The following is an 18987-nucleotide window of genomic DNA, read 5'->3' on the forward strand; positions in this document are numbered from 1 at the left end:
GGAAGAAGAAGATTAGCACGCGAAAATCGTAGTGTGAAAGAAGAAACGCGGTAACCGTAATGTGGTAGAAGAAACGCGAAATCCGTTTGGAGAAGAAATGCGGAAGCCGTAATGTGGAAGAAGAAACGCGAAATCCGTCGTATGGAAAAGAAATGCGGAACCCTAGTGTGGAAGAAACGCAGAAGCCCCAGTGTGGAAGGAAGAAGGAAGAAGAAACGCAAAGCAGCAATGTGGCACGGGGAACAAATAACTTCTTATAAACATAACAAAATACTTAATAGGTTAGTTTTTATTTTAACTGTCATAATAAATTTCATAATTATTAAAAGAAAAATTATTGTTCAACAGATAAATTATACTCTTCATAATAACTTGTCATTAATACCTATTTTTCCACTAGTACTCAAATCCAATTTAAAAATAGTTAAAATTCAAATTATGCCTTTCCTGTTTAAGAATTTTGTATGCAAAACAAAATGGTGAATATATAAAATAGAAAATATCTAAAAAGGATCCAACTCATATATCTTCATATACCATTAAGGTTTATTAATATCACTTTTAAATCATTGTTAAAATGAAAATTCACAAAGGCTTTCAAATTTTCATATTTAAAATAGAATAAAGCTATTACGAACTTTTGTTGTCTTAAATGTTAATTAATTTATATTTTATTGTCTTAAAAAAATAAGTTTCCTTTTTATATTGGTCAATATTTTTTTTTATATTTTGTACATTTACACTAAAATAATTTACTATTACAAACTCATTTCCTATCTGAAATTTTTTTATTATTAAAATATTTAATATTGAAGGATTTTTTTTAATATTTTGTAAAATATACAAATTTTATAAAATAATTTTAAAAAAACTTAATTTTATGAAATTTTCTAAAAAATCACACAAAATAAAAAATTTCTAATAGTATTTATTTTTATATAACACAGAATAAATAACATTATCTTGTTACTCATGTAAACTATTAGGCTGTATTATAATTTGAACTATTTTTATGCGGTTATGAAAAATTAACCATCTTTCTAGAGGAAGCCATTGCAAATATTACAACTTGCTCAAAACAATTGCATTGCTAAATGTGACTAAGGAAAAAACTCTTTTTTTTGGTATAGGATAATACATTCATGTTATACCAACGAGGTGCAGATTTTGAGCTTCTATATTGAGATACCTTAAATATTTCTTTCTACTTTTTATTTAATTTATTTATTATTGATAAAAAAAAATTACATTTGCTAAATGCATTTTCAAAGTAATTTTAATTTTATTATTTTTCAAATCTTAACTTTCTCTCACTATTTTTTAATATCTTTCAAATACTAACTTAGAATTCTCTCACTATTTTTTAAAGGACGAATTTGGTGGTTTATTTTTTATACAAAATTGTCGTGTAACGTAAAAGTTCCAAGTTTGTGTTAGTTACCTTTCTTTTTCACAAGTCTTCTGATAAGTCCATTGATTGGAATATAATTATTTCCCTAAGAAATTGTCATTATTGATTTATTCCACAACTATCAAATTTGTGTTCATACTTTAAAACCAACAACATTTCATTTAGCAGCAATCTCATTGTTGATGCTATGTAATTGCGTGTTTATTTAATGTATTAGATAAATTAAGTTATATTACTTTATGTAAATTGAATAAAATATTGTAATTAAAAAAATTAATCTACAAATCTTGCATGCATCATTTTCAAATGCATAATAATTATAATAAGAGCATAAAAAACTATTAAAGAAGTTATTTGTTCAACAATTTTGATCAAATAGAAAATTTCATTGATCCTGCCAGTTGAATCGAAATGCCTTGAATCGGAATGCCTCTGTGTGTCTACGTCACTCTTTCGTCCAGAATCTTTGTGTTCACACGTGCCGTTCCTGTTATAAATGCCTGAAAACACAAAGACAAGGGGTGCCCTAGAGGTTGTTTGCACTCCGACGCTCAAGTCAGTACTAGGGCCAGGAAACACCAAAATTGTGTAACTGTCACTGTGTGTGTTAAGCGGCACAAGGGAATAGCGTACCTTGCCAAGTTTGTTACCTTACTATTAGTAAACTGAAATTAGGGTTTCCTCTTTACCCGAAATGGGTTTTTCTGATGGGGCGGGCCCTACACTGTTGTTACCTTACTCTTAGGATAACCTAACGCGTGGGGTCCCTAACTGGAATGCAACCTCTGATGGGGTGACCACCTGGGCGCCTCCTCGTGCACCTGATCTCTGGGGTCACCCGCCTATGGGAGTGCCCTAGCTGTTCACGTGTCATGCATGCAGCTCACCCCTAGAACGCGACCCTCACGAGTCATATCTTTCCAGTGGCTCTACGCTTTGTGTTACGCCTGAACACATCATCCACTCTACACGCATGGACCCTCGTGATCTAGGCTTCTCCTTTACTAATAACTGGTGTTTGGTATGAGATCCACCTCTCGTGGCCCAGCTCTACTGTTGGGTTCCTGATGTCCGATCTCTCCACACTGTCTAGTGGCACGTCGGTACATGTTGATGACCGATGTCTGACAACTCTTTGGCTCCTTAGTGCACGTGCTTCGCGGGATACTGGCTCACGCCGCTCGTGGAACCCGCTTACGTGGCACCAACATTACTAGTGGTCAACCACGCCCAAGGACTGGTCGATACACAAGTCCCCCAGTCTCGAGCTGTAACTTGTTTAGCGAAGAGACTAAGTCCTTGCCCTGGGTGACCTACGTGGCTCTGTGTGATAGAACATGAATACTGCACCAAAGTGACGTCCTTCTGGGCCTGTCTTATCTGTGCACACATGTTTTGATCAACGGCTAGGGCTTAACGTCGCTTATGCTTCTTTGTTTCTTTTAAACGTTCGAAAACGCGCGCGTCCAATCACTGTTTACTCATTCTCTGAGACTCTTTGATTGCTTCGTCTTCTTCCCAGAAACATTCTCGTGTTTCCCCTACACCTTCCAATACCTTCTTGCTATCTGATCAAAGGTACGAACTTCGAGTATTGTTCGCACTCGTTTATTGATTCAACTGCCTGTGCTGTTTAATCTTTGCATCAATCGCCCTCTGTTCCTTTTTCCTGAGTTTCCTTCGAGTTAGGGTTGAAGAACCCCAGGACTCTGACGGAGCTAACTCTTATTATTGTAATGTTGTGTAACCGTGTTCTGCCTCCGTGCATTCGCATGTTTTTTCTCTGTGTTTCCTTCTGCACGCATGTATGGTTCTGAGTGAAGAGAAGCGGGCCAAACTAGCTGATATCCTCGCTCGCCTCCGTGAGATTTCTAGGGATGTGGGCACTTCTAGCCGCCATGCCCTTGCTTCCGCCATCATCGCGCCCTCACCTACTCCTTCCACTCTTGGAGTCGCGGTCCCTCTCGCTGTCGCCCAATCATCTCCCGCTCCATGTCTTTACAGGGGTAAAGCGGTAGTGATCGAATCAGACGAGAACTCCGCCGAGGGGCCAATCTCTAAAAAACGCAGTTCTATGCCGGCGGTGGCCTCCCCTTCCTCTTCTACCGGTTGCTCGGTTTCGCCCTTAGATCACACGACCAGCGTTCCCCTGTATCCTGACCTTGGTGGGACGAGTGCTTCTGCGACTCCTCCTGCCCTTGAGCTGCTCCTTGTCCTTCAGCATGCCCTCAAAGGCTTCCAACTAGGGGTGATTGTGGACACGAATGAGGCTGCTGCGAGGGAAAGATTGGGCTTTAATTTTGGGGCTCTTCTCGCTAAGTCCAACGCTCTCCTAACCAGGCCTGAAACGAGGGTAAAGGCCAAGACTAAAGAAGAAACATCCCTGCTGGCTTCGTTTGCTGCCCGCGAGGCTGCACTGGAACAGGAGTTGGCTTGCCTTCGCCATTCTGAAAAAGATCTCTCTAAGCAACTTCACGCCAAATGCCAAGAGGTTGCTGAGTTGGAGGCAAGAGTTATGCCCTTGCGGATCTGGGTCTTCTAACTAGAAGAGGCCGCTGAGGTGTCCAAGTCCAAGATTGCGGGGCTTGAAAGAAGGTCCATCAGTCGAGAGGTGCAGCTGGGTCAAGTGGAGGTCGAACTCCTTCAACAGGCTAAGAGGTTTGAAGAAGTCGAGGCTGAGATGACCGGAGATGTTCTTAATGCCTATGACGTGGGATTCAGAGTTGCCCTCGCTCAAGTTGCTTGCACACACCCTGGGATGGATATTACGCCTTTCACGACATCAAACTGTGTTGAAAACGAGCAAATCGTTCCCAGGGTCATTCCTTAACTTGTATTTGGTTGTCAGACAAACAATTTATTACCTGCTCAAAACTTTACTTTCTCGAACATATAACCGCTTTCATTTCCTTAAATCGAAAACTCCTCTTTAACTTGCTTAACTGCTAACTCATGGTGCATGGCACCGTGATGCTTCTTCTAGCATTTTTTTATATGTTGCCCTCATCGTAAGGAGGGGTGTTAACTGTGAACTAGGTCGTTCCTCCTTGACGCTCTTGCTCAAAATGAGGGGTGTTAACTGTGAACTGGGTCGTTTCTCCACTTTCGAGACCTCTAACGCCAGGGGAAAAAACTATCAACTGACCTCGGCTTCTCTCAAAGGCGCGGAGGATTTATCTGGTGAATTATTTCATTCAACTTTGGCGCTTTCACTCGAGAGGGGAGGTGTTCACTCACGAACCTACCTCTCCGCTCACAAGACTTCTAACGCAAGGAAACAAATCTTTTAACTGACCTCGGCTTCGCTCAAGGGCGAGGAGGATTTATCGTGCGAACTATTTCGTTTAACCTTGGCGTTTTCACTCAAGAGGGGAGGTGTTCTCTCGCGAACCTACCTATCCGTTCACAAGACTTCTAACACAAGGAAAAAAAATCTTTAACTCACCTCGGCTTCGCTCAAGGGCGAAGAGGATTTATCTGGCAGACTATTTCGTTCAACCTTGGCGCTTTCACTCAAGAGGGGAGATGTTCTCTTGCGAACCTACCACTCCGCTCACAAGACTTCTAACACAAGGAAAACAAGTCCTTAACTGACCTCGGCTTCGCTCAAGGGCGAGGAGAACTGACCTCGGCTTCGCTCAAGGACGAGGAGGATTTATCTCGCGAACTATTTCGTTTAACCTTGTCGTTTTCACTTAAGAGGGGAGTTGTTCTCTTGCGAACCTACCTCTCCGCCCTTAAGACTTCTAACGTAAGTAAAGCAAGTTCTTAACTAAATTGTACATAACTTGAGAAAATATTTCAATCGAATTTTATTCGGTGACCTCATTAAAAAACCCTCATAAGGGAAAAAGAGTGTCCCCTGATACCATGTACAACATTCCTGCTTAACTGAAATAAAACTTGAAGTCGGCCGCATTCCATGTGCGGGAATCGGGCCTCGCCTCAACGTCTCAAGTCTGCATGCTTCGTCCCGAGGACCTCTGTTACTCTGAAAGAAACAGTCCAAATGGGGGAGGCATGACGTGAAACCAATGGGGTTGCCTTCTCTAGTACCTGGTGTCTTTCTTCAGGTCCTTGGCATACTCTGCTCCCCCTGTGTATAAGTTTTTGAAACTAGTCCTGCTTTTGCACAAGGACTGAACTGATCACCTGATTGATCATCATTGGGTACCAACTAAACGATGTGCTTGGCTGTGGTTTGCACAGGATTGGAGGGCTGGCTAAGTACTCCTTCAACCCAATGAGCACCTCTTTACACTCTTTGTAAGGGAGGTCGCCCCCTCCTCCAACTGGTGTATATCCAGACAAGACAGACATGCGCCTTTTTGGGTTTGTCTCCACACACTCAATGAGCAAGGAACCTAGAAGCTTCCCTGATTCTCTCCCGAACACCTCAGGGTCCGGTTTCATCCCGTACTCTACTATCTTTTCGACCAGTCTTCGGGTCGTTTGGCCGGGGGTGTTGCTCAGCTTGGAGACCTTCTCTCCAATCTCTCTTTCCCCAGGGTTGCCAAACAACTCAAATCTGACCTCCCGGACTATCTTCCCACGGGTAATTTCTGCCACAATCCTGGCGGGTTCGGTGCGTCTGACCTCTGGCGGGTTCAATGTACGATGGTCCATTAGTGACCATATATACCCCTCTCCTTGTTTTGAGGCTGTTCTCGTAGCATCTCTTGGTCTCCTTCTGATCTGATTTGATGGTAATTACCTTTCCTGTCAAGTCCGGTAGCTTCATCTTCATGTGCCTCGTCGACGACACCGCCCCTAACCTATTCAAGGTTGGTCTACCCAACATGTTATAAGCAGAGGAGGCATTGACGACAAGGTACCTGATGCTCTCTGTTCGAGACGCGGTGCCATGGTCCTCAACTCTAAGTATTCGCGCACCTCTACCTGGTCTCCCGCAAAACCGTATAGACAGCCGCCATAGGGCCTCATCATGTCGGGGGATAGTTGCAGTTTGTTGAAAGTCGTCCAGAACATTACGTCTGCCGAGCTTCCCTGATCTACTAACACACGGTGCACCTTCCTTCCTGCGGTTACCGCTGAGATCACCACTGGATCATTGTCATGGGGGACAACGTCCTCTAGGTCGGCCTTGGTGAAGACTAGGTCGACGTCGAAGGCGTCGTCGATCCTTTGTGCTTCTACCGACATCACCGTTCGAGCGTCTCTCCTCCGCTGAGAAGCGGTACATCCTCCTCCTGAGAACCCTCTTGCGATGGTGTGAACCTCACCTTGTACAAGGACTTCATGCCCCAGGCCACCCCCTGTTGCCGCCATGTCCTCGGTCCCCTTTTTTTCTTGCAAATAATCCCTTTGGAGACCGTTCTTCACCAACTCGTCTAGCTGGTGTCCCAACGCTAAGCAATTGCATATGGGATGGCCGAATGCTTGGTGGAACTCACACCAGGCGTTCTTGTTGGAACCAAGCCTCTTGTCGGTCTTGGGAGGTACCTTCAGCTTCTCAACTACATTTGGGATAGCGATGAGGTCCTTTAATTCTACCACGAAGTCGTGCCTCGGCGGCACGTTCTCTCTCCTGCGTCCCCTGCCATTGGGATTTCTTGGTTGATAAGGTTGCTGCTTCACGAGGGTCTTCTTCTTTTTCGTTGCCTCGTGCACCCTTAGGGTTTGAGGACAACCTGTCGCGCGTGGTCGCGTGGCAACCACGCATGTGCGTTTTTCACTAACTTCTTCCTCCGCCGCAATATGAGCCACCGCGCGGCGTCTTATCTCGGCGAAGTTCTTAGGATGGTTTCGGATGAGTGACTCGCTGAAGGGTCCTAGCACAATGCCCTTCCTTAATGCATGCATCATCATCTTTTCGTCTTTAAGGTTCAGCCTCACCACTTGCGCTCCAAAGCGATGGAGGAACTCCTTCAAAGACTCTCCTTGATATTGTCTTACATCAAAGAGGTCATAAGAGATAGACGGGGGAGCTCGATTCGCGATGTATTGTGCCCTGAACAACTTTGTAAGTTGTGGGAACGACGTTACAAGGCCATCAAGGAGGCTGATGAACCAATTCATCGCTGTTCCCGCCAGAGTGCTCATGAACAACTTGCATCTCACCGCATCGGAGCCCCCAACCAGCATCATCTGTGTATGGAAGGCCGTGAGGTGGGCCTCTGGGTCCTCTGTACCAGTGAAGGTCACCTTGGGCCCTACAAGCGTGGCTGGTATCGTTGCATCCACGATTTCTTGTGAGAACGACGTTGGGAACTCTCTCGGTGGCGTCACAGGCTCCTGATCTGCACCCTCACGCTCTCCTGCGCGGGTTTGCAGATCTCTGCGCAGTTCCTCGTCCGAACGGTGCAGTTCTCTGTTCACTGTTTGCGACTCTACCAAGTCAGCTTGGATTCGTTCTTGGTTCACTCTCGACGCGGCCATCTCTTCCTAAAGGGCTCGCATCGTCTCCATAACCTTTTGCAGGGTGAGGGCCTCACCCCCGTTTGGTGCAACAGGTTCTTGCCTCGTACTTCTCATCTCCTGGATCTTCCTGGTTCTTGCTGGTGGGACAATGTTTTGTATCGTGCCCCACGGTGGGCGCCAAATGTTCTTGTCGGTTGACTCGGAATGCCTCTGTGCGCCTACATCACTCTTTCGTCCAGAATCTTTGTGTTTACACGTGTCGTTCCTGTGATAAATACCTGAAAACACAAAAAAAGGAGCGCCTTAGAGGTCGTTTGCACTCCGACGCTCAAGTTAGTACTAGGGCTAGGAAACACCAAAATTGTGTAACTGTCACTATGTGTGTTAAGCGGCGCAAGGGAATAGCGTACCTTGCCAAGTTTGTTACCATACTATTTATAGATTGAAATTAGGGTTTCCTCTTTACCCGAAATGGGCTTTTTTGATGGGGCGGACCCAACACTATTGTTACCTTACTCTTAGGATAACCTAGCGCGTGGGGTCCCTAACTGGAATGCAACCTCTGACGAGGTGACCACCTAGGCGCGTCCTCGTGCACTTGATCTCTGGGGTCAATTGCCTCTTGGAGTGCCCTAGCCGTTCATGTGTCGTGCATGCAGCTCACCCCAAGAATGCGACCCTCACGAGTCATATCTTTCCAGTGGCTCTACGCTTTGTGTTACGCCTGAACACATCATCCACTCTACACGCATGGACCCTAGTGATCTAGGCTTCTCCTTTACTGATAATTGGTGTTTGATCTGGGATCCACCTCTCGTGGCTCAGCTCTACTGTTGGGTTCCTGATGTCCGATCTCTCCACACTGTCTAGTGGCACGTCAGTGCTGATGACCGATGTCTGACCACTCTTTGGCTCCTTGGCGCACGTGCTTCGCGGGATACTGGCTCACACCGCTCGTGGAACCCGCTTACGTGGCACCAACATTACCAGTGGTCAACCACGTCCAAGGACTGGTCGGTACATTCATGTATCACTGATTCAAGTCTACATATACATGCACTAGTGGAAAAATATTTTTTATGACGGTTCTACAAGGTTTTTTATGACGGGTATGAATGGGACATAGAATCAGAAGTTATAAAAACTCTGCACTTTCTATGTCAGTTGAAAAACTGACATAGTAAGTTGACTTACTATGACTATTGTATATGAACCGTCATAAAATGTACAAAATATCTGTCATAATATATTCAGACAAAACTTTTTATAACTGATATTTCAACAACCGTCATAGAAAATACGACTTACTATCATGGTTCTCATCAGAACCGTCATAGTAAGTGGTTTTCTATGACAAATATTCTTACACCTGCCATAGTAAATAAGACTTTTTATATCATTTATTGTAATAACCATCATAATAAGTTTGTTTTTAAAAAAAAAAACGATTATTTTATCAATTTTCTAACATTCGTTAATAACAATCATCTGCATATAAATTTCAGACAAACTCATTCATTAATCGATTTTCCCTCATTCATTAATAATAATCACTTACATATCAATATTATCTAGACAAATGCATACAATTTTACAGAAAAACCCATCTGTTGATCAATTTTACTTCATTCATTAATAACAATCATTTGCATATCAATGTCATCCAGACAATTACATATAATTTACATATAAATTCATTCATTGATCAAATTTTTTCCATTCATTAATAATAATAACCTGCATATCAATGTCTCCAAACAATTGCATAAAATTTCCAGACAAACTTAATCATGAATCAATTTTACTCTATTCATTGATAACAATCACTTGCATATCAATGTTATCTAGACAAATTCCTTAATTAATAAGCTATCAAAATTTACATCTTATCAAAAACACTTAAAAAGAATGAAGTTCAATACATTCTAATATCTTCTATATCTTTATCCTTGAATGGAGATAGATAGTTGAATAACTAAAAAAAAAATCAATAAAAAGTGAAATTCACAACTAAAGTATTTGAGTAATTTACCATGGTATCCTACCAGAATGATGAATTAATGTAGAAACTCCTTCAACCTACATTAATAATTAATAATCACATCAATATTTAGAATTTTTTACCACCACTCTGAACTCTGGGCAAAGGGTATACAGGTGCTTACTGCTTAGCTCGATAAATAGGCCAAACAAGGGAATTCCACTGGAATAAGTGATGTAAAGCTAAATATGCTAGTAAAGCTGAACTCCATAATAGTGACACCATGACCTTAAATGTTGTATATACCTCAACAAAAATTCCAAAGTAAGCTATTTTCTGGATGCAGCATTTCACTATATCCCCAACTTGAAGTCTAGCCTGTCGTAAGAAACATAAAAAAAATTCAGAAGAACACTTCAATTCATTGAATCAACAATACATGCTCCATGCTAATTCAAGAAATGCTTAAAAGATCTTCCAATTTCATATCTGGTGAAATTTTATCTTCAACTTTACCATCTATCTCCGGAGATGGAGAAGAATCAGGATAAAACATCTTAATATCAGTATCAAAACTTTTATGCTTGTACATTGATGGATCCAAGCCCTTCTGTTTTAACCAGGTCTCAAAAGCAAAGAACTTCCATTTGGAATTAAGATTACGGTATGGCAGAAATCCCACCAAGGAACCAAAAGAAACCTGTAAAATGGTTTAATTGAGTTCAGAATAAATTAAAGAAACAATCTAAGACTAAGAAACTGTTTTTCTATTAACAAACTAAAGTCCAGCATACCGCTTTCTAAGTACTTACAATGAAACCTTTGGTATTGCAGCTTACTAGTTCCACATCTTCTTTGTCTCCGGTCTCAATCAAACCTTCTGCCCTAGTCCAATCAGCATCTTCACCTTCCTACAAAATTAAAGAGCACAAGGTTAACACAAAGCTAGGAAAATAAGTAAATAACTCATATAATCCATATAATCTGACCTGGAAATCTGACAAATTAACCACATTCCCTAAATTATCACTGCTTGTTTGACCTCCAAGATTAAGGTAAGTGCCCTCTTCAACAAATTTCGAGGTTTGTTTTACATATTGATCTAATCTATAAAAAATGCATTCAAGTAATTAACCAAAACTGGAATCACAACCATAAACTTAACCATTAAACTATTTGATATACCTTTTTGGCTTTGCCTGTAGTGCAACATCCACAACTGACTTTATATTTAATGATTCTCTTAAATCATTTGGCGCCTGATGTAACTCCAGCTGCTCATGTTGCTTCGGTTCCTAATCAGTCAAGCAAAAAATTAGTTAAAAACCAGGCTTACATCACAAAAATTTTACATTGCAAGTAGCAACAAATTTTACATTTTGTATACATATAAAAAACCATAAATGAGAAAGTAAGATTCCCATCAATATGGACATATATGTGATCTGTGATCTGTAAACAAGACAAACACATACAAATGGTGGAACCAGTGAAAGCAAATGGTCAATTTTCACATATTTTACCATTAAGTAATGCCTTTTGAAACTCTAACAAAATTATATTTTGAAAGTTTCATGCCAATAGTTATCTTTCTAATAAGCCCAAGACTTCTAGTTCTTTTTAATTAGTGCATACCAGTTCATTTATATATATATATATATATATATATATATATATATATATTTAAATTAGTGTGTGATGTGCATGAGGCCATTTCTCGTTGACAAGTACAAGTCAAAAACAGTTTGCCTACTTGTGGCCAGAACAATTTAGCAAACAATTGGCAATTCAAATAACCTAGAAAATAAAGCTTAACCAGTAAGAGATTATTCACTTAGCATAATATATATATATATATATATATATAATATAATATAATATATATATAGGTTATTATACAAAAATAAAGATACTATATAACTATAACGTGTTTTATGGGATGATTATTGTCGCTATACACTAATGATCCAACATACGTGCATGAAAATAGAGTTATACAAAAATGATTTAGAAAAGTAAGACATGGTGATAGTCCCTGGTTTACAACTTTTCATTCATAATGGTCCTTCAAACCACCTTCTTTTCCTCTATATAAAGCCCTTTAGTTTAGGACATCAACCCCACACATATCCTCATCCCAAAAACTCCTCTCATTCTAAACCCTCTCAAAGAAAAACAAAGTGTTGCCATAGGGCTAGTTGTCATTATGGCATCATCATCATCATATCTTCATTTTCCTTAGTAATAATAACCCTTATACTTGTTCCCTTTCTATTTTCCTCCATTACTTTCTCTTACTCATTCAAAGATATTCAATCATGGTGCAACCCTCAACCCTCTTTTTTTAGCTCCCACACATGCTTACCATATGCATCCAGCACCCAAACGATATACAAATACTCCCTGCACAAAAAACCTAAGTTTTCTGAAGGTCCAAAGTTGCATAATTATGCACAGTACAGGGGCTATAATTCTAAACTGGACCAGAACTGCAGCTTCCCTTCCATTACCATATTAGTGAACTACGATGATTCACACACCATAACCTTCCATGCATTGCCTGTGACCTTCAGTTGCAGAGAAAAGGTGATTTATAACAACTGATCTGCATCTCCACACACCAATACTGCTGCTTCTCAAGCTAATGTTGTTGTGGCCAAAAATGGCTCTGGAAAGTACACAACAATGAAAACTTCTGATAAAATATATTATAGGAATGTCGAATAGGCTTTTTTTTCCAAATTCATTATCTCTCACGTCATTTTCATGTCTCTAATAATTCAGAAGGCTCTTATATGATGAATTGCCAGTTTGTACCAAAGGTGAAGGGTCTCTTTGACAACACAGACTCCGACACACTTGGTTTTTATGGTGTTGATACGTCACTGTTTCTAAATTTCATTATCTGTCGACGAATTCAGAAAGATAAAAACAGAGCTAATATGACACCATGCAATAATAATTCAATTCAAGTCCAAGACCTAATAGCAGATAACAATGAAAGACTAATTTCAGCACTCGAAAATTTCAATACAACAGCAAAAACACATTCTTAGTTTAAAAAAATTGCAAAGGCATTCGTAGCACAAGCAAAACGCATCGAAACATGAAACCGCACAAAGCTACAAAATTGAAGGAGAAGGAGCGAACCATGAATACTGCACGAAGGAAAAGAAGTATTTAGGGATTCAAGAAAAAAGGAAAAAAATGGAAAATGAAGTTTCAATTTCGGAGAAAATGGGAAACGCATCAGATTGAACCAAACAAGCGGAAGGATGGCAGGAGAAGAGAAGCTACTACAGCGCTGCGTAGTGTAGAAGGAGAAGAGAAGCTTCAGCGCTGCATAGGGTAGGAGGAGAAGAGAAGCTTCAGCACTGCGTAGTGTGGAAGGAGAAGAGAAGTGCGCGGAAGGAGAAGAGAAAAGCGCGAAAGCCCCCAAAGATTAAAAAAAATATTATTTAAAAAAGGAAATAAAATAAGTTAAAATATTTATTATGTCAATTCAAATGAAAGATGAAATAGTAAAGAATTATTATGACGGTTCTACCCTGAATAGACATAATAAATACTTACTAGGTTAGTTTTAATTTTAATCGTCATTATAAATTTTACGATTATTACAAAAAGTCACCGTACAAATTTTTATGATAGGTAAACTACACCCGTCATAATAAGTTGTCATTTATTCTTATTTTTGTAATAGTAATGGATGACTAAAGTTTCATCATCAATAACATCTTTTTAATTTTTTTTGTAATATTTGTATGCTAGACCGCGATATTTAATTTTGCAGTAATGACTAGATTCATTCAAGTTTTCCTTTTTTATTTACAATATTTTTTACATTTTTTAAATTTATACCTAAATAATTTACTATAAAAAAAACTCATTAGCTAGTAATATGAGATGACAATATTATGAACAAAACAAAAGAGAACTCGTGACATAAGCTATCAGTTGTAAAATAGATAATATTTTGTGTGAATTTCCTTAATATTTAGTAATCTCAAAGAAAAATATTTTTTACGAATTTTATAAAAAAAATCACAGAAATTAGAAAAAATTCTAATAGTTTTATTTTTATATAATATTTTATGTCTACCTAAAATAAATAACATTATTTTGTTATTCAAGTAACCTATTAAATTGTATTAATTTGGATTCTTTATATTTCGTTACGAAAAATTAACCATCTTGGTACTCACAAATAAAGATATTGCAAATAGTAAAATTTGTTCAAAACAATTGCAATGGGAAATGCATTTTCAGAGAAATTTCTTAATTTTGTATCTTTCCAATATTAACTTTCAATTCTTTCATTATTTGTAAGGAGGAATTTGAAGGTTTATTTTTTTTAAATGAAATTGAGAAGTCTTCGAAGTCAATTGATTGAAATAGAATCATTGCCCTAAAAATAGTTTCCCATAACTGATTTATTCTACAACTACCAAATTTGTGTTCATACTATAAAACCAACAACATTTCATTTGGCAGCAATTTCATTGTGGATGCTAAGTAATTTATAGTTTATTTTATGCATAAGATAAATTAAGTTATATTATTTATGTGAATTGAATAAAATACTGATTAAAATATTTAATCTATTGAAATACCTAATAAATATAAAATTGAAATTTCATTATTTTTTATTATTATTTGAAGAGATAAAAATAAAATGAATTTCAAAAGTAAACATGTAGTGCACTAATGTGTGCCTTTCATTACTTTATATTTGTTGCCTTTTATTTACTACTTTATGTACGTATCAATCATATCTACGTATCAATCATATCTATTCATTACTTTATATTTGTTGCCTTTTATTTACTACTTTATCTACGTATCAATCATATCTACGTATCAATCATAGTTCTAAAAGCAGAAAAATGAGTAAAATAACACTAAAAATGCCAACGAGTTGGTGTGTATATATGTGGGTATTGGGAATGCTAAATACAGAACACCTATCAGTATATTTCTAATATTCACTTTCTCTCTCTCGTGATAATGAGGAATTTGAAAGTGATGATGTGTGTGGTGTGTGTGGTGTTGCAGGTTGTTCATGGAGAACTCAAAATGAGATGCCTTCCAAAGGAGAGGGAAGCACTCCTCCAATTCAAGGCTGCCATTCTTGATCCCTACGGCATGCTCTCCTCTTGGTCCACTCCCAATTGTTGCCAGTGGGAGGGGATTCGCTGCAGCAACCTCACCGCCCATATTCTAGGCCTCCACCTTCCTGGACACTATTATTTCGAATATCAAGAACTCTCTGAACGTTATATCAGCGGAGAGATCCACGAGTCATTGATGGAGTTGCGACAATTAGAGTATTTGAACCTCAGTTCTAATTCTTTTGAAGGCAGTCACATCCCTGAGTTTCTTGCTTCTCTCACAAAGTTGAAATACCTTGATCTCTCTTCATGTTATTTTATCGGAGAAATTCCAATTCAGTTTGGCTCTCTTTCTCATTTGAAATACTTAAATGTCGCTTATAATATCTGGAGGGTTCAATCCCTCGTGAACTTGGGAATCTCTCTCAGTTGCAGTATCTTGATATTCGAAGTAATTCTTTGGAAGGAGATGTACCATCTCAGCTTGGTAATATCTCTCAGTTGCAGCATCTTGATCTCAGATATAATTCTTTGCAAGGAAACATTCCTTCCCAACTAGGAAATCTCTCCCAGTTGCAGGAGCTCTATCTTGGACGATGTAAAGATTTTAGAGGATGCTATGCTACTCTAAAAATTAATGAAGGAGGTCAGTGGCTCTCAAATCTCATTTCTTTAACTCATCTTTCCTTAGAACACATAACTAATTTTAACACTTCACCTAGCTACTTTCGAATGATTGCCAAGCTCCCAAAACTAAGAGAACTGAGTTTAATTGAGTGTGGCCTTTCCAATCATTTTCTCCATTCATTCCAGCCTTCCAACTTCAATTTTTCTACTTCCCTTTCTGTCCTTGATCTTTCTTCTAACTCCTTCACACAATCAATGATTCCAATGGCTGTCAAACACTACTTCCAACCTTGTTGAGCTTGACCTTAGTGGTAACCTCTTGAAGGGTTCCACATCAAATCGTTTTGGCTTGGCCATGAATTCGCTTCAGCACCTTCAACTCTCCTTTAATATGTTCAAGGGTAAGGATTTGAACTCATTCATGAATATATGCACCCTACGTTCTTTATACATGTATGACAACAATATGACCGAAGACCTTCCGTCAATTCTTCGTAATTTTTCTAATGGTTGTGTTAGATACTCACTTCAAGAGCTGCAGTTGTCATACAATCAAATCACGGGATCCGTACCTGACCTTTCAATATTCTCATCTTTAAAATCATTGTATCTTTCCAACAATCAATTGAGTGGGAAGATACCTCAAGATACCAGATGGCCATCTCAGTTGGAACATTTGTCAATTGGATCTAACTCTTTAGAAGACAGTGTTCCAATGTCATTTGAGAGCACATGTCATTTGGAGTCATTGGATTTGTCTTATAATAAGTTGAGTGAAGATTTGGCTGTCGTATTTAATCATTTGTCCAGATGTTGTAGATATTCATTGCGAGAACTATATCTTCGTGAAAATAAATTCAACGGTGCACTTCCTGATTTCTCAATGTTTTCCAAGTTGGAAATACTAGATGTATCAGGGAATCAATTAAAGGATGGAGTTCCAAAGTCACTTCACAATGCTACTATTTTGCGTATATTGGACCTATCCAATAATAGTTTGAGTGAACATCTTCCCACAATAATCCATCAGTTATCCCAGTATGTTCGATACTCATTGCAACGTTTATATCTGAGCCTGAATCAAATTAGCGGCACTTTGCCTAACACCCTCACAATGTTCCCATCATTAAAAGGATTTATACCTTGATAGAAATAAGCTAAATGGAACAATTTCTGAAGATCTTCGGTTTCCTACTCAACTTGAAGAACTATCTTTAATGTCAAACTCTTTGAAAGGTGTGATAAAGGACTCTCATTTTTCTAATATGTCAAAGTTAGAATCATTGGACTTATCAGATAACTCATTAGTCTTGAAATTCAGTCGAAATTGGGCTCCATCATTTCAATTGGGTTATATTGGATTGAGATCTTGCAAAGTTGGTCCATTATTTCCAAAATGGATACAGTCACAAAACAAAGTAAGTTTCCTTGACATTTCAAATAATGGAATATCAGACACTCTTCCAAAATGGTTTTGGGACAAATTTGAATTGCGATACTCGATCAACATCAACATTTCATACAACAATCTACAAGGCATGATTCCAAATTTGTCATTAGAGATTTATTTTGAATCCTTTAATCTTGGGTCAAATCAATTTGAAGGTCCTATTCCATCATTTTTACGAGATTCAATGTATCTTGATCTGTCTAACAATAAATTCACAGATTCTTTTTTGTTTTTATGTTCTGGTGGTGTAGTTGGAACTTTATATCAATTAGACCTTTCAAATAATAAGTTGTTAGGAGAAATTCCAAATTGTTGGACCCATTTCAAATCATTGGCTTATTTAAACATGAGTCAAAACAAATTTTCAGGAAAAATTCCTACTTCCATGGGATCACTCCTTGAACTTCAAGTATTGTTATTGAGAAACAATAACTTAGCAGGTGAATTCTCTTCTTCCTTGAGAAATTGCACAAAGTTAGTGATGTTGGATATGACAGAAAATAGATTATCAGGATCTATTCCAGATTGGATTGGGAGCAAATTTCTAGAGTTACAATTTTTAAGCTTGGGAAATAATTACTTCAATGGAAGTTTACCTTTGCAAATTTGTTATCTAAAAAGCATTCACCTCTTGGATCTCTCACTAAACAACCTATCCGGACAAATTCCTAAATGCATAAAAAATTTCTCCTCAATGACTCAAGTGACTTCTTTGAGAGATTATCAAGGTTACTTGTATTTGGCCAACACAAGCCATATCAGAGGTAACATTTCATACAATTTGAATGCATTTTTGATGTGGAAAGGATCAGAGCAAATGTTCAAAAATAATGGATTATCACTTTTAAAAAGCATTGATCTCTCAAGCAATCAATTATCGGGAGAAATTCCAAAAGAAATAGAGAATCTTTTTGGATTGATTTCATTGAATTTATCAAGAAATCATTTGACGGAGAAAATTCCTTCAAATATTGGAAAGTTAACCTCACTTGAATTTCTTGATTTGTCAAGAAACCAACTTGCTGGTTCAATTCCTTTGAGTCTTGCTCAAATTGATCGACTCACAATATTAGATTTGTCACATAATTATTTAATCGGAAAAATTCCAACTGGTACACAATTACAGAGTTTCGATACATCAAAATATGAAGGCAATGTTGATTTGTGTGGACCGCCATTAAAGAAATTGTGTATTGATAAAGTGTTGAGACAAGAACCAATTGCTAATTTTCACGATAAAGACAATTTGATTTTCAATCGGGAATTTTACACAAGTATGACAATTGGATTTGCTATGAGCTTTTCGAGAGTGTTTGGCTCAATCTTAATAATACGATCTTGGCGTCATGCATATTTCAAGATCTTAAGTAATTTAGAATACATTCTTTATATCATGGTAGCAATGAAAGTTTTCAAGTGGTGGCAGACAAGATAATAGGTAATATTCTTTTATTGATATTTTACAAACTCGATTTTTATGTTTAAACATTGTAATCTTTATGCCATGGTGATAGATATAATTATTTTTATAAATACTCCTTTTGCTATTAATATTTGTGTTTTCTTTGGATTTAGGCTTTTTTTCATCATTCTTATTACAAAAATGTTTATTTGACTCCCATTCTCTACCCTACAACCCAATAATATTAATATTTTAATCATTTATAAAAAAATTAATTTTTTAAATTTTGAAACATTTCGTATTTTGCTTCTATTTTTATTAAGGAAGTTTTTTTCTTTTTTAAATTTTTTTATTACAAATATTAATATTTATTCTGAGTGTAGGATGAAGCAGGGTATCAAAATATCATAACCTTCTTATTATTTCCATTTTTGGCAGAGGAAATCTGGATAAGAGGTGTGAAGTAGTGTATGTGAGAAAATGAATTTGTTATTGAAGATTGAAAGTGTTGTGAGGGTAAAGGACATCAAAGAACATAGCAAAGAGCCACTTGGATTTGGAGAAAGAGAACTGAAGAAGGGTTGTTGAACACCTTTGGACTTGAGGGAGACAATTGTGATCGTG

The 18987-nt window shown here is 38.0% G+C and overlaps 2 protein-coding genes and 1 pseudogene across 2 annotated transcripts; 1 reads left to right on the top strand and 2 right to left on the bottom strand.

Annotated features, from left to right (window-relative positions):
- Positions 1 to 6190: 6190 nt before the first annotated feature.
- On the bottom strand, positions 6191 to 7810 carry LOC137838691 (uncharacterized). Its single transcript, XM_068647923.1, has one exon. It carries the CDS (start codon positions 7808 to 7810, stop codon positions 6191 to 6193), a length of 1620 nt encoding a protein of 539 aa, XP_068504024.1.
- Positions 7811 to 9707: 1897 nt separating this feature from the next.
- Positions 9708 to 11299, bottom strand: LOC137838692 (uncharacterized). Its single transcript, XM_068647924.1, has 7 exons — positions 11249 to 11299; positions 10959 to 11068; positions 10763 to 10880; positions 10586 to 10684; positions 10285 to 10473; positions 10080 to 10151; positions 9708 to 9767 (listed from the first exon to the last, which is right to left on the bottom strand). Exons 1-7 carry the CDS (start codon positions 11297 to 11299, stop codon positions 9708 to 9710), a joined length of 699 nt encoding a protein of 232 aa, XP_068504025.1.
- A 3449-nt stretch (positions 11300 to 14748) lies between these two features.
- Positions 14749 to 18755, top strand: LOC137836480 (receptor-like protein EIX2; annotated as a pseudogene).
- The last annotated feature ends 232 nt before the right edge of the window (positions 18756 to 18987 follow it).

Source organism: Phaseolus vulgaris, chromosome 4 (genome assembly GCF_000499845.2).
Source record: "Phaseolus vulgaris cultivar G19833 chromosome 4, P. vulgaris v2.0, whole genome shotgun sequence".
NCBI classification, from domain to species: domain Eukaryota; kingdom Viridiplantae; phylum Streptophyta; class Magnoliopsida; order Fabales; family Fabaceae; genus Phaseolus; species Phaseolus vulgaris.

Excerpts from the sequence above, each read along its gene's own strand:
- LOC137838691 (XM_068647923.1), bottom strand. The coding sequence starts at position 7,810 with ATGGCCGCGTCGAGAGTGAACCAAGAACGAATCCAAGCTGACTTGGTA.
- LOC137838692 (XM_068647924.1), bottom strand. The coding sequence starts at position 11,299 with ATGGTAAAATATGTGAAAATTGACCATTTGCTTTCACTGGTTCCACCA. Across the intron at positions 11,069-11,248 it reads TTTCACTGGTTCCACCATTT|GAACCGAAGCAACATGAGCA; the intron begins GTATGTGTTTGT and ends TTGACTGATTAG. Across the intron at positions 10,881-10,958 it reads CTACAGGCAAAGCCAAAAAG|ATTAGATCAATATGTAAAAC; the intron begins GTATATCAAATA and ends CATTTTTTATAG.